At 39.2% G+C, this 12,828-nt stretch overlaps 2 protein-coding genes across 2 annotated transcripts in view; both read right to left on the bottom strand.

Moving 5' to 3' along the window:
- Positions 1 to 621, bottom strand: part of NOC4L (nucleolar complex associated 4 homolog) — a 12,825-nt gene extending 12,204 nt beyond the window's left edge. Inside the window, exon 1 of the mRNA XM_009274335.2 lies at positions 616 to 621. Within this exon, the coding sequence (XP_009272610.2) occupies positions 616 to 621 (6 nt within the window). The remainder of the gene's footprint in view (positions 1 to 615) is intronic.
- Positions 19 to 12,828, bottom strand: part of LOC103894864 (E1A-binding protein p400-like) — a 48,804-nt gene continuing 35,994 nt past the window's right edge. Inside the window, 16 exon segments of the mRNA XM_019470778.1 lie at positions 19 to 1,212; positions 3,036 to 3,113; positions 3,854 to 4,015; positions 4,664 to 4,794; positions 5,431 to 5,542; positions 5,544 to 5,627; positions 5,934 to 6,140; positions 6,526 to 6,689; positions 7,200 to 7,404; positions 8,030 to 8,139; positions 8,231 to 8,276; positions 9,336 to 9,536; positions 10,105 to 10,183; positions 10,301 to 10,357; positions 10,917 to 11,053; positions 12,362 to 12,535. Of these exon segments, the coding sequence (XP_019326323.1) occupies positions 940 to 1,212; positions 3,036 to 3,113; positions 3,854 to 4,015; positions 4,664 to 4,794; positions 5,431 to 5,542; positions 5,544 to 5,627; positions 5,934 to 6,140; positions 6,526 to 6,689; positions 7,200 to 7,404; positions 8,030 to 8,139; positions 8,231 to 8,276; positions 9,336 to 9,536; positions 10,105 to 10,183; positions 10,301 to 10,357; positions 10,917 to 11,053; positions 12,362 to 12,535 (2,220 nt within the window). The 3' untranslated portion in view covers positions 19 to 939.

The following is a 12,828-nucleotide window of genomic DNA, read 5'->3' as shown; positions in this document are numbered from 1 at the left end:
TAGAAAGTACAAAACATTTAAACATGTTGCAAGAGCAGAATGAAACTGAGAGATTAAATTTTATCAGTTGGAGAGTTTCCTTGACGGAAGTCCCACGAGAAACAGCTATGGATCATTTGTTTAGCTGTATCCACCGAACAATTCTTTTACAAAAAAAATGGGCTACACTTTAATACACATCTACTATCAACACAGTATTTACCCAGTTCATGCCTAAAATATCCATTATCTTAAAGTGAAATATGAGAATGAGCGCACAGGTTGGGTGATTCAGTAAACTGTACACAAAACTACTAACAAACATTTTAAAAGACTTACAAAAATGGATAATGAAACTTTTTTTCCTTTATAATTACATATACTTACAGGTTTTCACATTTATTGGCTAAACTTTGCAGGGAGCACTTCAAATATAAGTTAGATCTTCCAGAGGTTATTTACCTCAAGCGAGAACAACACGCAGCTTTTATACAGATGGAAAATACTTTGCTATATTAGCCACACTTGGTTCTTTGAATGGCTTCACCGTGGATATTGAGCGCACATCCAAACTATAGCAAAGAACTGCATATTCCCATGGGCAGTTTATGGTATACTAACATAGATGAATTTTACCGACATTTACGGCATATTACCATTTTACTTCTGTGAAGCTGGGCAGAATTTAAACGTAAGTAATGTTTGCTTTATCTGGTTTCAATGAGCACAGAGAACACTGGCAGAATACATCCTGTACAGATTTTGAGTGCTAAACAGTTGCTAATACGCTGAAGTTATGTGAGAGTTTCCATGTTTAAATGTTCACCAGCAAAACCCTTCCGCTAAGAAAAAAAAATATAGAGGTGGTTTGTCTTCATTTGGATGTCTGGAGTAGCTTCTCACTTGGCTTAGCAAACAAGAAATGCTGTGTTTCCCTGTTATTGCGTTTTAATCATTAGTTCAACTTGGTTTAGTAGGTGCCTTTAATCTGACAGTAGGCGTCCTCATTTGTACTTTTGCTTGCTGATTCTGGGCTTCAGATGTTGCTGGTGTCTGGGCTGGATTCTGTACACCTGGAGCCTGAATCTGGGGAGATGCTGTTGTCACGACTTGCTGTTGTATCAGTTTCTGCTGGACGACCTGAGCAGTAGCGGTCGTTGCAGGAATCACCTGAACCTGCTGTTGACCTGCTGTCGTCTGAGAAAGTGTCACAGTTTGGGGTTGAGCTTGTACCTAGACATTAGGATGACAAGCCAATTACAAAAGAATAGTTTGGCATTGAACTGACATTCATTAAATTTCCACTCTGCAGAAGGCATCTTACTTATACAGGCATTTAGTCTCTTGACTGACAAGCACCTTGGGCAAAGTAGGAAGGCTGGGAAGGATTCTGGGAACATAGGCTCTGTGGTTTCAGTGGAAAACAACGTTCTGTCACATTTTCTAGAGCCTTATAAATCAGAACTAAGAGCCAAGATGCCTGGAACTCGGATCTCTGCAGCGCAAATCAAAGGATATTCCCCCAGATCCTTTACAGAAGATAAAAGGGAGGTAAAAAAACCCCACTGGATAAACAGGAAAATTCCTGTACTACAGAAGCGAAGGAACAGGGAAAAGAACAGAGGGATAGATGGAGGATCAAAGAAGGGAAAATGCCCACTCTGCACCCATATTGTGACAATAAATACAGCCACTGAGGCTTCCTACCCGTCTCTGACATTACCCTTTCAGACTACAGCTGCCAGTCTCTGTTGCCAATTTAGGGTAGAAAGTTTGAACTTCATCCAGATATCTAATTTTCATAGCTCTACCCAGAGCGAGGGAGAAAAAAAGTCAATGTTTCCTTGTTCAGAGGACAAGGTAATGAAAATGGAGCAGCTTCAGCTGCCTTTGCCAGACGCAGAAGCCACATGAAGCTGCAAGGGCTTCTCCAGGGGAAAGTTAACTCTTGACCGATCCATGAGAAATCCACGGGGAAGCATTAAAAATGCAGGTAAAAAGAATGCCACATATACATCAAGACCACAGTGTTAAAAATACTTAGCGTGGCCTAGTCCTGCTGCCACTGGTGTTTGTGGGAGGGCAGTTGTTTATTTGTCTTTTTACCACAGACTTCAACAGTCCCAGAGTTATGCCAACATCAATGACTTTTGAAAAATCTGGCTTTTAATGGCCCTTGAAAAATTATCTAGGAGCTCTTACTGACTGCAAAGGACAACTCAACTTGTGTTGACTGATGAGGTTTCTACTCCCTGCTGTCTACCTTGCCCTTGAAGCATTCGCATCTGAGGTTGTTATCAAGTCAGCTCACACCACTTTATCATCGTTTTAAGATAAAGAGTCACAGATTTTATTCTGCACTAAAACAATGCACTATAAACTGTGACAGATTAAGAGCTGATTGGCTCAGATTTTTGTGCACTGAAGGCAATAACTTCATCCACTGTCCAAAGTTAAATCATTCCTGCCAATCAACAGCATAAGTTATGCCTGTTGCTAATGGTCCGAATGACATTGTTCTAAACAGTGTAAATAAACTGCCTGGTGGTCAGGGGAGGGAAGACCAAACTGTTTGACCTTCTCTTGCCCTAGTCCCGTCTGTTATCACACCACACGTAGAACTGATACCACACCATCCTGACTTTTACAAAGCACTTGGCGCAGCTTCATGAACTAGAACAAAATGATTTGTCCCGAATTTTGTAGAACAAACTCAGATAGCGCTCATTAGTTCAATTATTTGCTATCTTAACTATATATCAGAAGAAACCATTTTTTTAAAGTTCTTTCAGCTCTAGAAAATATTTTTAATAATCTGTTTTGCAGCTTATCTACAGTGATGAACAAACATTGCTCCATCTACCAAAGTTTTAGACCAGAGAATACACAGCAGCTGACTCAGTATTCACGATTCATTTTTATAGAAGAGAACTTGCCATATCCCTCAAAAATACTGCCTATGCCACACATAAGGTGAAAAATACACATATTCCAAATAAATGAGCTTTCAATAGGATCGTGTTTCTAGTGCTGTATCTGACAAGCGCAAAACCTACCTGTTGGGAAACTGAAACCATCTGTTGAATGTTGGCAACAGTAGCCTGTTGCTGGACCACTTGCGGAAGTTTTGCAACCTTTAGTGACATGAAATAAAGAAAGATTTGGACAAAATAAAGAATTGCTAATAGCAGCAACGCACCATACCTATCAAAACTGCTACCTTTCTGAAGTCCTGTTCATGTTAAGTTGCAGCTTGGCATTGTCAGCGATACTGAACTTTTGTAAAAAGAAACTTTAGATCAGTGTATTGAAGAACTTAGATAGGAGGGCAAGAGGAAAAGTAGTATTTTCAAATTTAACTGCAACATACTCGTTTCCTCCTAACTATACATAAAATTGAAGGAAGCACAGAAGTTCTAATGGGCTACGTTATCTTAGATATACTTTTGAAAGAGTAAGGCTTCCAATTCCTAACCCCCCTCTTTTTCCTTGGTTAGACTGATCCAGTTATGCAGAAAAGGCAGCAACTGTCACCCACTCTTGGCTATCAGAGATTAGGCTGGGAGGTAGCAACAGCAAACAGGAAGAACTCTGGCTGAATTTTCCTTAGTAAATACAGTACAGAATCTTTTGCTTAATAAAAAGGAGTGCCAATGTACTTCTTTCAAAGAGGAAAGGTGAACTGGTGGCTTAGTTCCTCTGACCTACTACAAGGCCGCATCTTCAGCACCACTTACTTTTGTTACTAAGTCAATTTAAACAAGTCTGTGACTAGAATTAACGAGAGTGGGTGCTAAAATGCTATATCACCTGCCATCTGTACAATTCTCCAGTCATCATAGAATTTAAAGGTGTAAACCTGTGTTACCTGTACCTGAATCTGGGCCTGCACTTGCTGGGTTCCACCTGGTTTCTGGGTTTGGGAAATTGGAGTTGTTAAGAACTGTGTTTTAATGGCAGGCTGCGTAGTATAAGTTACTTTCTGTTGCTGCGACGTCTGCTGTTGGGTTTGGACTGTAACCTGTTGAGCATTTATCTGCAGAAGAGAAAACAGCATCAATGACTACAAAATATATATGTATTTTAAAGAATAGGTACGTAGCTAACAAGATTAATTACATTTAATTATGGAAACAAAATCCTCCCAGGATTAGTAATAGCAAAACAAGCGCTAGGAGAAAGCTTTCACGCACTTATACAAATATTCCGAATCACTTAAAGTATTTACTGAAAAGGTTCTCTTACACACATGCACACATACGCACACTTCATACGGTAACGCACTTCCAAAAAACCACATTGGTGGCTGACTGACAGCAAAGCTCATGAGAACATGACATTTCAAGAAAAGTATATTTTGCACAAATTATATTGTAAACAGTGAAAATATTTGGGAATTTTCCACATTTGGTTACATTAGAAGTGACTAAAGAGAACCTTAATCTTTGTTACTTAAAAAAGAAAACCCAGTTTGGGGCACGGGAAATCACACCAACAACAGCCTTCTTGAAAAAACTGTTAAGCACCTGACAAGGCAGACGAGAACCCGTTCTCTCTAGATACACTTAAGATTCACCCCTAGAAATACTGACGGACTCTCTAGGGGTGTCCTCGTAGTTCAGAGCTGAAGCTTTACAACCACAGAAGCATTACATAACTCAAAGGGAGAGCAAACGACGAGTACCTTTTGCTGCACCGTAGCTTGACCCTGTGCAACCTGAGGCTGGATAGCTTTCTGTTGCTGTGCTGCTTGATGATGCTTGAGTTTTAGAAGCTGCTGGACATGCAGTGGCTGTGCAACTACCGTCTGGCCTCCTGAAAATTACAAAAATAATTAGAACTGTAAAAGTCTTCATTTTATTGCTTTGTCCCAGTAATCACAGCTTGCAAACACAGATTGTGCTTTTTATAGACTTACAGATCTGCATAGCTTTGAGCACTAATAACCCACTGGTTTTAATGGGAATAAGACATATGATTTTGACAGTGGAGAAGAAAACATTCTGTTATCTAAGGGCAGGAGTAAGCTACTTTGTGTTCTAACAATAATCTTCCTACAGGAAAAATTCTGTCCGCAGTACAGGAGACAGTTATGAAATACAAGTTCTCATGTTTCCATTTTGCTTAAAAAAAAAAAAAAAAAAAAAAGATGAAACTACTATGTCTTTATTTTTAAAACTGTATCTGCTCGCCTACTCTCATGCACAGATTTTTAAAAAAACAAAAACCCAAAACCAACCACATCTGGCTGAAGAATCATGCTAACCTCTAGACTAAATGGAATGAGCTCAACTCTCTTACCTCATTTTAGAAACAAACTGGAATGCAACCTCTATCACTTTAGTTTTTAAAAAGTGTAAGTGTCCCACAGAAGACATTATTTGAAACGTCCGACCTTTAAAAAAGTGGGATTTAATATTTTATTATGTTTTAGCAAGTCTGTTGACATACCTGCTGCTTTCTGTGGCTGCCCAATGGCAACACTAATGCCTGCAACAGTAACGGGGAGTGTAGTGACTCCTGCAGATGACACAACGGCGGCTGGGAACGACACCACTTGAGGGCTTTGCCAAAGCAACCTGTGCTGCTTGTGGAGTTTGGGCCTGGATCTGTCCTTGTGCTTGAAGCTGGGAAGCAGGAACACGAGTCTAAGCAGTAAGGAATGAAGATTATTGTACTGGCACAAAATATATTTGCTGCATATAACAGGTCATTATAAAGTGATAGTTGTAAATGTCTCTAAATATAATTGCTCCTTTACAGTAATACAATTCAGAGACGGTATCAGTGGGTAAGTGCAATTTAAACCTATTTATGTTACAGCTGTATCTTTGTATTGCCTCAGTAATGCCAAAGGGCACTTGTGTGCGTGAACGACTGGCATCCAGTTCGTTTAAACCAGCAAACAGAGTAAGGTGTTTAAGACTGTTTTTGCAAAGTCAAAGACAACTTACAAGACGAGCAACTTGAAGGTTTGTCACAGTCGTGCCTGTGAGAACTGCGCCAGGACGAGGTGCTGTAACAGCAGTGAGTTGTTGAGTTTGCTGTTGCTGTTGCACTTGTACTTGTGCTGTTTGCTGTTGTGCCCCTTGCTGTGTCTGCTGCGCTGCCTGCTGCTGGGGAAGCTGCAGTTTCTGCTTCTGCAACTTGATCAGCTGCTCCTGCAAAAATCAAACACTTCCATCATTTCCCATCTTTTACTTGACTACAGGAAAAAAATGGAGATGAATCTGGAGCTTTAAAGGAGAAACATTCTATGCCAGACTTCAGTTAAGATCAAAGAGCTAAGAATGCAACTCCTTTACGCGATGGGTTGCCAATGAATAAGTAACAGTAAGTGCTTTACATCCTGACCTACTGCGATAGTGGTACTGTTTGAAATGGCTGTCAGCCTCACTGCCTTCGTGAAATTTTAGTAGGATCCAATTTAATAAAGAGCTGCATTTCACTCTAGCTCAAGAAAACAGGATACAACACGCACTGCTAATGATGCTTACAATAACGATGAGAGTAACATGTCACATCACTTCAGAAGCATTTCCTCACCTGTGACAATTTCCCTACAGTTTTTATTTGAGCTGGAGACTGGGCTTGTGCCTGAGCCTGAATCTGTGGGACCTGCACCTGAGCAGCCTGCTGCTGCTGTTGCCTCAGAAGCTGGAAGTGAGCTGGGGTGATTGTTTTGCCGGAGAGCTGGACTGTTGGTGTAGCTGTGAATAAAGAAAAAACAAAATGCTCTGAAGAAAGATTTTCAACATTCAATTTAATTCATTGATTTCACCTGAAAAGCCAAGCTGCTAAATGCATATTTTTCTGCTCCAGCACAGTTTGTGGACTAACTACAAATAACAACACATTAGCATAAGCATGATGTAAAAGCAGAGTAAATAATAAAATATATGCTCCTTTGTTCACAATGGTTTTTGAACCATTGAGACAGTCAATTCTAATATTTTACTGCTAAATTATTAATAATCTTTTTCAATTGTAACACCTAGGGGCCAAGCAGCTCTCTACTGCAACACTTTATCCAGAAATACTGGAGAAAAATGTAATCTGAGCACCAACAATAAAGCAAGTTAAAAATCATAGCACTGTTTAATTGTGCTGCCAACAAATCCAGATTTTCAATATTGTGGGGCTATGGCGGTCAAGCAACCTACAGAAATTCCGGGGCCCTTTATGTACCCTCAGAAAAAATCCCTAAACACGATTATTACCTGGTGTAACTTGAGTCACCAAAGATCTTGTCTGGGTCTGCACGGGTGTTAAGTTTGTAGTTACCACTGCTGATGCTGTCACTGATGTTACTGCACGAACTCCCTGGGTAGATGCTATGGTCACCAGTTCAGTGGAAGCAGCAGGTGCTGCTGCAGTTCGCTGCTGGGTATGTACCACTTGTGCGGTTGCAGTGCCTCCCGAAGTCTGAAAAGGAACAAAGTCGTTACTTCTCACAGTTCCCATACCCCACAGAAAGCTATGGAACCTTACGGAAATGGACTACACAATTTTAGAAACAAACATCAAAAATGCAAAAGCAATGCAAAAGCAAAGAAGGTCCAAGTCTTTCGGACACATCTGTCTGTTCGGATGTGTCTCGTAATCAGCATCTGGTTAAATCTTTTTCAAACAGGCTGATCACCAAACCCTTAACTACATTACAGAAATTTGATTTTACTACCTTTCAATTTTTTGCTTTATCTTCCACAGTCTTAAACCATTAAAATAATACTAAAGATCATAATTAACAAAGCGCAAAACAGTTACAGGTTGGAAATGATAACAACATAATACGTTGCCTATGGCAGCACTCGTCTACGAACTATTTTAACAGTAGTACCTATTAGGCACTTTTTTCTGATAAACTGTTCCAGTGCGTTCTGATATTTTGGTAAGGGAGAAGGGTTTGATACAGAATCACATGATGCACATGAAATCTGCAAGAAGCAGTTTCTGATAACATGGAAAGCTAAAGAAGAAAACAGATATGCTGATAAAACATGCAACCAAGATCAGTCCAGGGACACAACTAGTGATGCAGTCTACTCACAGTCAACGTTCCAGGTATAACAGGTGAAGCCAGACGTTTATTGATGGGCTGAAATGTAGCAGCAGGGACTCCAGCAACGGTATTCACTATGACATTTCCACTCACTGTAGCTAAAAGCAAGCCAGGATTAAATGTGAGATTCTAAAAATGAAAATCCAAATGTCCTATCATCGCCAATGCCTAATTATAAAGTCTTCTTACCAGTCTGTATACTTGTCCCCGTAACTGCTGTTTTGATTGTGCCCGCCTATTTAGAAGACAATTGAGGTTAACAGTTCAGAAAAACAATAAAACTGAATATAGCTCTTACGCTACTATGCTGTTTAACACAATGCTGTATTCCAGAAGTTGACAAAATAAGAAAAATGCAATAAAATGCACAGATACTTCTGCAGTTGTTCATTCATTTTACGTATCAACAACAACTGATGTATATATTAGGGTTCTGCCATACTAACTAGCAATTGGAGATGAGTCAAATGTCTGGTAAATACTGGTCGTTTGACATCCTTGTTAGCAGAAGGGAGCAATACATTACTCTGGCATGCCACAGACAACCACTTACACACGAACATCACTGAGCAGTAGATACACAGCAATACTTATGGGTCAGAACCCATCCTCTGTCTCTTTCTGTAAAAGCTGTAGTATTCTGGCCCTTCAACAAGCAAAATAAAATCACCACTGCCTGCACACATTAGTATGCAAACTGGACTGGCTCTAAAAGCAAAAGCCCCAGACCTGTCATCAGACTCATTAAAACAGACTCTAGATTTAAGGAAGCCATGAAAACTTTGCAGAGGTTTGCAATAAAACAACCATGATAGGTCCTGTAGGATGCAACATTCCACTTGTCTTGCAAAGGTTAATAAAGCTTTGGTTTTTAAGCTACTTTAACAGAGTAGCTCTTACAGCTACATTCTCTTTATTGTCCAAGTTCTCTGTATAACACTGTTCACTGACTCTGTAAATGTATTTGCTCAGACTTTGACTAAATTAAATTAAAGTTTAAACTGAAAAAGGCAAAAAAATCTTTGCAGAGGATATGGTGTTTTTCCACCTCAGAATGCCAAGACCTATTGCTATAATGGTACGAATACAGTCTTAATAAATGAGCAAAAAAGAAGATACCCAGCATACTCAGGGGAAAAAAAAAAAAAGAAAAAAAAAAGGAGAAAAATAGTTTTTACCTCACTACACTGACCTAAAATTCTCACTTTCCAGAGAAAATAAAACCACGCAAATATGGTACACACAGAAGAACTGAAGTTACTACATCAGAGGCACCAAGCCCTCCCTTTCTTACCAATACTGCTGTGTTGGCCACAGTAGTTACTGCAGTCTGCACTACTGCCTGCGGCTGCTGAACTACCTGTGCCTGAGCCTGCGGCTGAGGTTGGGCTTGTGCTTGCTGTACAGCTGGTTGCTGAGTTTGCTGCTGGCCAGCTTGCTGCTGCTGAGACTGTGGACCTGTCTGCTGCTGTGCCCTCTGCTGTTCAGCCAAAGCCTAGGAAATCAAAGTGTGAGCTTCATCGTCTTCAAAACAGTGCATGTAACAATCAGGATGTATTTTTTTAAAAACAAAACCAAACGACAAACAAAACCCCTTTAATTCTAAGCATGTAATATATATGTGTGTGCAGAGACAGCATACAAAGCTGTCTTCACTGTAACTATAACTCCAAGTTACATGACCTAACTAGTTTCAAACTACAAGCTATAGCAAAGCACAACAAGCAATTTGCCAACAATAAGCAAGGACAAGTATCTCTTTCTGAATAAGATAAGAAAGGAGGCTACAGAAGGGTCAAGAATAAAACAAGATTTTTACATGTTTTTAGTATGTTTTCCAAAAAGATGCTTCTAAACAATGAGTGTAACATACAGGCCCGAGGAAAGGTCCCACTTTGGACCTTGGATATCTAATCCTAGTACATGAACAATTTGCAGCTGCCCGTAACATCCACTGTACCGCCAAACCTTTCCCAGGAGGCAGCTTTTCTCGTACTTCCTCTGTTGTCTAATTTTTTTAATTACTGAAGTCATTATATGTATAGCTGAGATGGAGACCGTACCTTTTTCTCTTTTGCAATACGTTCTGCTCGGAGGGATGCAACTTGAATTGGAGGAAGCGGCTTATCATAGTTGATTCCACTATAAACAATCATAAGACAAAGCACACAATTGTTAAAAATAAATAGCTGAAAGTTAAAAAAGAAAAAAAAGCACTTTTATGCAATTCATAACTCCTTTAAGACAGAGAGTGCCCACCTTTCTGCAAGCACTGATGCATGCTTTGGATTCTTCTGGAAAGGATTCATGCCAAGTCTGAAATTGAGCAAAACTGTATTACTAGAGACAGAAAAAACTTTAAAACAATATTTAATTTCACATGTTTTAGTGGATGACACCGCAGTTTTGGTGAAGTTTTCATGATATTCCCACCGGTACTGGAGCCTGCATACAGACAGACATTTTAAGAAAGACTCAGAGTAAATATTAAATGAATCAAAAAAAAAGTTACTGCAGGAATATACATAGAAAACAACGTACTACTAAACGGCATAGACATCAAAATGTTTACAATTCAGGCAAATGGAAAGTGTAGTTTATAAAGTAGATTAAAAAAAAACAACTGAGTGCTCTTCTGCTCTTAATCACGCAAAACAAATTCATGCAGTGAGTAAAAGCTAACCCAAACACATGAAATATGAAGGTGTTCCAATAACAGAATGCCAGGACACAAGCAAAGAGATCAAAACCAGAGAAACAAAACGGCGGTTTGAAACAGAGCGTAAAATAATACTCAGTTGCGAGAGCAATTCAGAACACAGTTTCCAGAAGATCTGTGGTGACAGGGAGATCAAATGATCCCAGTTAAACTTACAGAGGTTTGATAGGTGGACTTCTTTTCCCTGCAATCATTTTCATCATCTCAAAATGATTAGTATAAAGTTGCGTGTGGGTGGCACCCTCATCTTGAGCATAGATCTGATTGGTACGAAGTGGGCGACTGTTTTTAGTCTAAAAAATGAAAACAAACCAACTTTCAATTGCGAACACACCCACATGGCCTTTTGTCTATGTATAAACACATGGTGCGCTTGTAGATTATTTAAAAACGTACTCCAACATATCTATCACAGACTGGTTTCTGCCTCGTGTCACTGATAACTTACTGTTACACAAAACTCTATGGGAAATATATAAAGAAAGAGCAAAATAAGGAGCAGTTCTCACGGTCACACTGGCATCAGCACTTGGGGACGTACAAAATGGCAAACTCTAATTTGAAAAAGAATCTTTGCTTTAGTTTAGATTTTGCAAGTTTAATTCAGTACCCAAACCAAGAGCCCATTAGTTTATAGTTATGCATAGCGCACACATAATATAATAAAACCATCACTGCACTGCTCTCCCAACAAAGCTATGTTAACATCCAACACACCATGCCATTCTAACATTTGGCTTCTCCTAAGTAGAAACTGCCAGTCAGGGACAAACCTGCTTATTAGTCAGAGAATGGGACTACAGTCAGAAGTTCTAGATTCTCTACCCAGTTCTGTCACTAAATTGCTGTATGTTTGGAAGAAGTTGTTTATAATCATGGAATTTGTTTTTGTTTCTGTAGCGTACTATCATCCTCATTTACTAAAAGGTGCTTCAAGCATTAAATTCACTATGTATTTGTAATCCACTTAGACCCTAGCATGAAGTACATTCTTACAGATCTTATGTACCATCATAATAATCAGGATAAGTTACATGGTGGTTGTTAGGTGGAAAAATACCCACTACAGTTTAAGTGAAATCACAAACTTCTTTCAGGATTTAAAATTTATCTACCAAATCCAAAAGCTGAAGTCTGGTGTCAATCCACTGTATCAACAAAGAAAGGAAAAATAAATTTGGAATTTTAATTGATGTTTCAGAACTCAAGTAACACTCAACATGGATCTCATATGAATTATCTGCCCACCTCCATTGCTGCTAAATACCACAGTGTCTAGATTTGATTTTGAAAGAATACCAATGCACACCTTATAAATACTTTTTGTCTTCTTTTTAGGATTAGCTTCGTACATTAGCTGTAAAATAAGAAGGAAAGTTAGATGATCTTTTGTGGAAGATTTTGTTCAGGTGCTTTTTCTTTTCAAAGAAATCACATAAAATAAGTGGAAATCCTGATGAGGATAATTTTATAATCTTTTAAAAGTTATTTATTTACACTGTTGAAACATTTAACAAAAAACAAAGTGTTTACGGAGATAAGGGAAAAAAACTCTACAAACTTAAGGTAAAAAAAAGACGCATCATTCTACGTAAACTCACCTTTCCTTCTTCCCTTGGAATAATGACATTTTCGTATCTGTTTCGGCATTGTTTTGGTGAGCGATAGACTCTGCTGCATGAGTTAACAACATCACTAACAAGGTCCCAATTGGGAGTGTGTGCTGGCGATACAACAGCAAGATTTAAAGGAAGCTCCAGCAGCTGCTTCACTGCCTACAATAGATAAAAGGTACAAAAGCTTCAGATGACAAATCATTCCAATCTTCCAAACCTACCCTTATCTGCATGTGTCCACACACCTTTACTACAGTGACACAGATAGCTTAGGGCTCAGGCTACGGCTTCACCTACATTCACAGAGAATAAGCAAGCATAAAATGCTATTACGCAGACTGACGTGCAAGAAAACACGTGGAGACTGGTGTAAGAGGAACAGAGAGCTGCCATTCAAGTGCTGCTCTCTTCTCGAAGGTGGGGAGAACCTTAGCTGCACTACCCAACGTTCA

This window comes from Aptenodytes forsteri, unplaced genomic scaffold, assembly GCF_000699145.1.
Source record: "Aptenodytes forsteri isolate BGI_AS27 unplaced genomic scaffold, ASM69914v1 Scaffold79, whole genome shotgun sequence".
In the NCBI taxonomy this organism is placed as follows: Eukaryota; Metazoa; Chordata; class Aves; order Sphenisciformes; family Spheniscidae; genus Aptenodytes; species Aptenodytes forsteri.
Note: the sequence above shows the minus strand (reverse complement) of the source record. Positions and strands in the feature narration are given on the sequence as shown.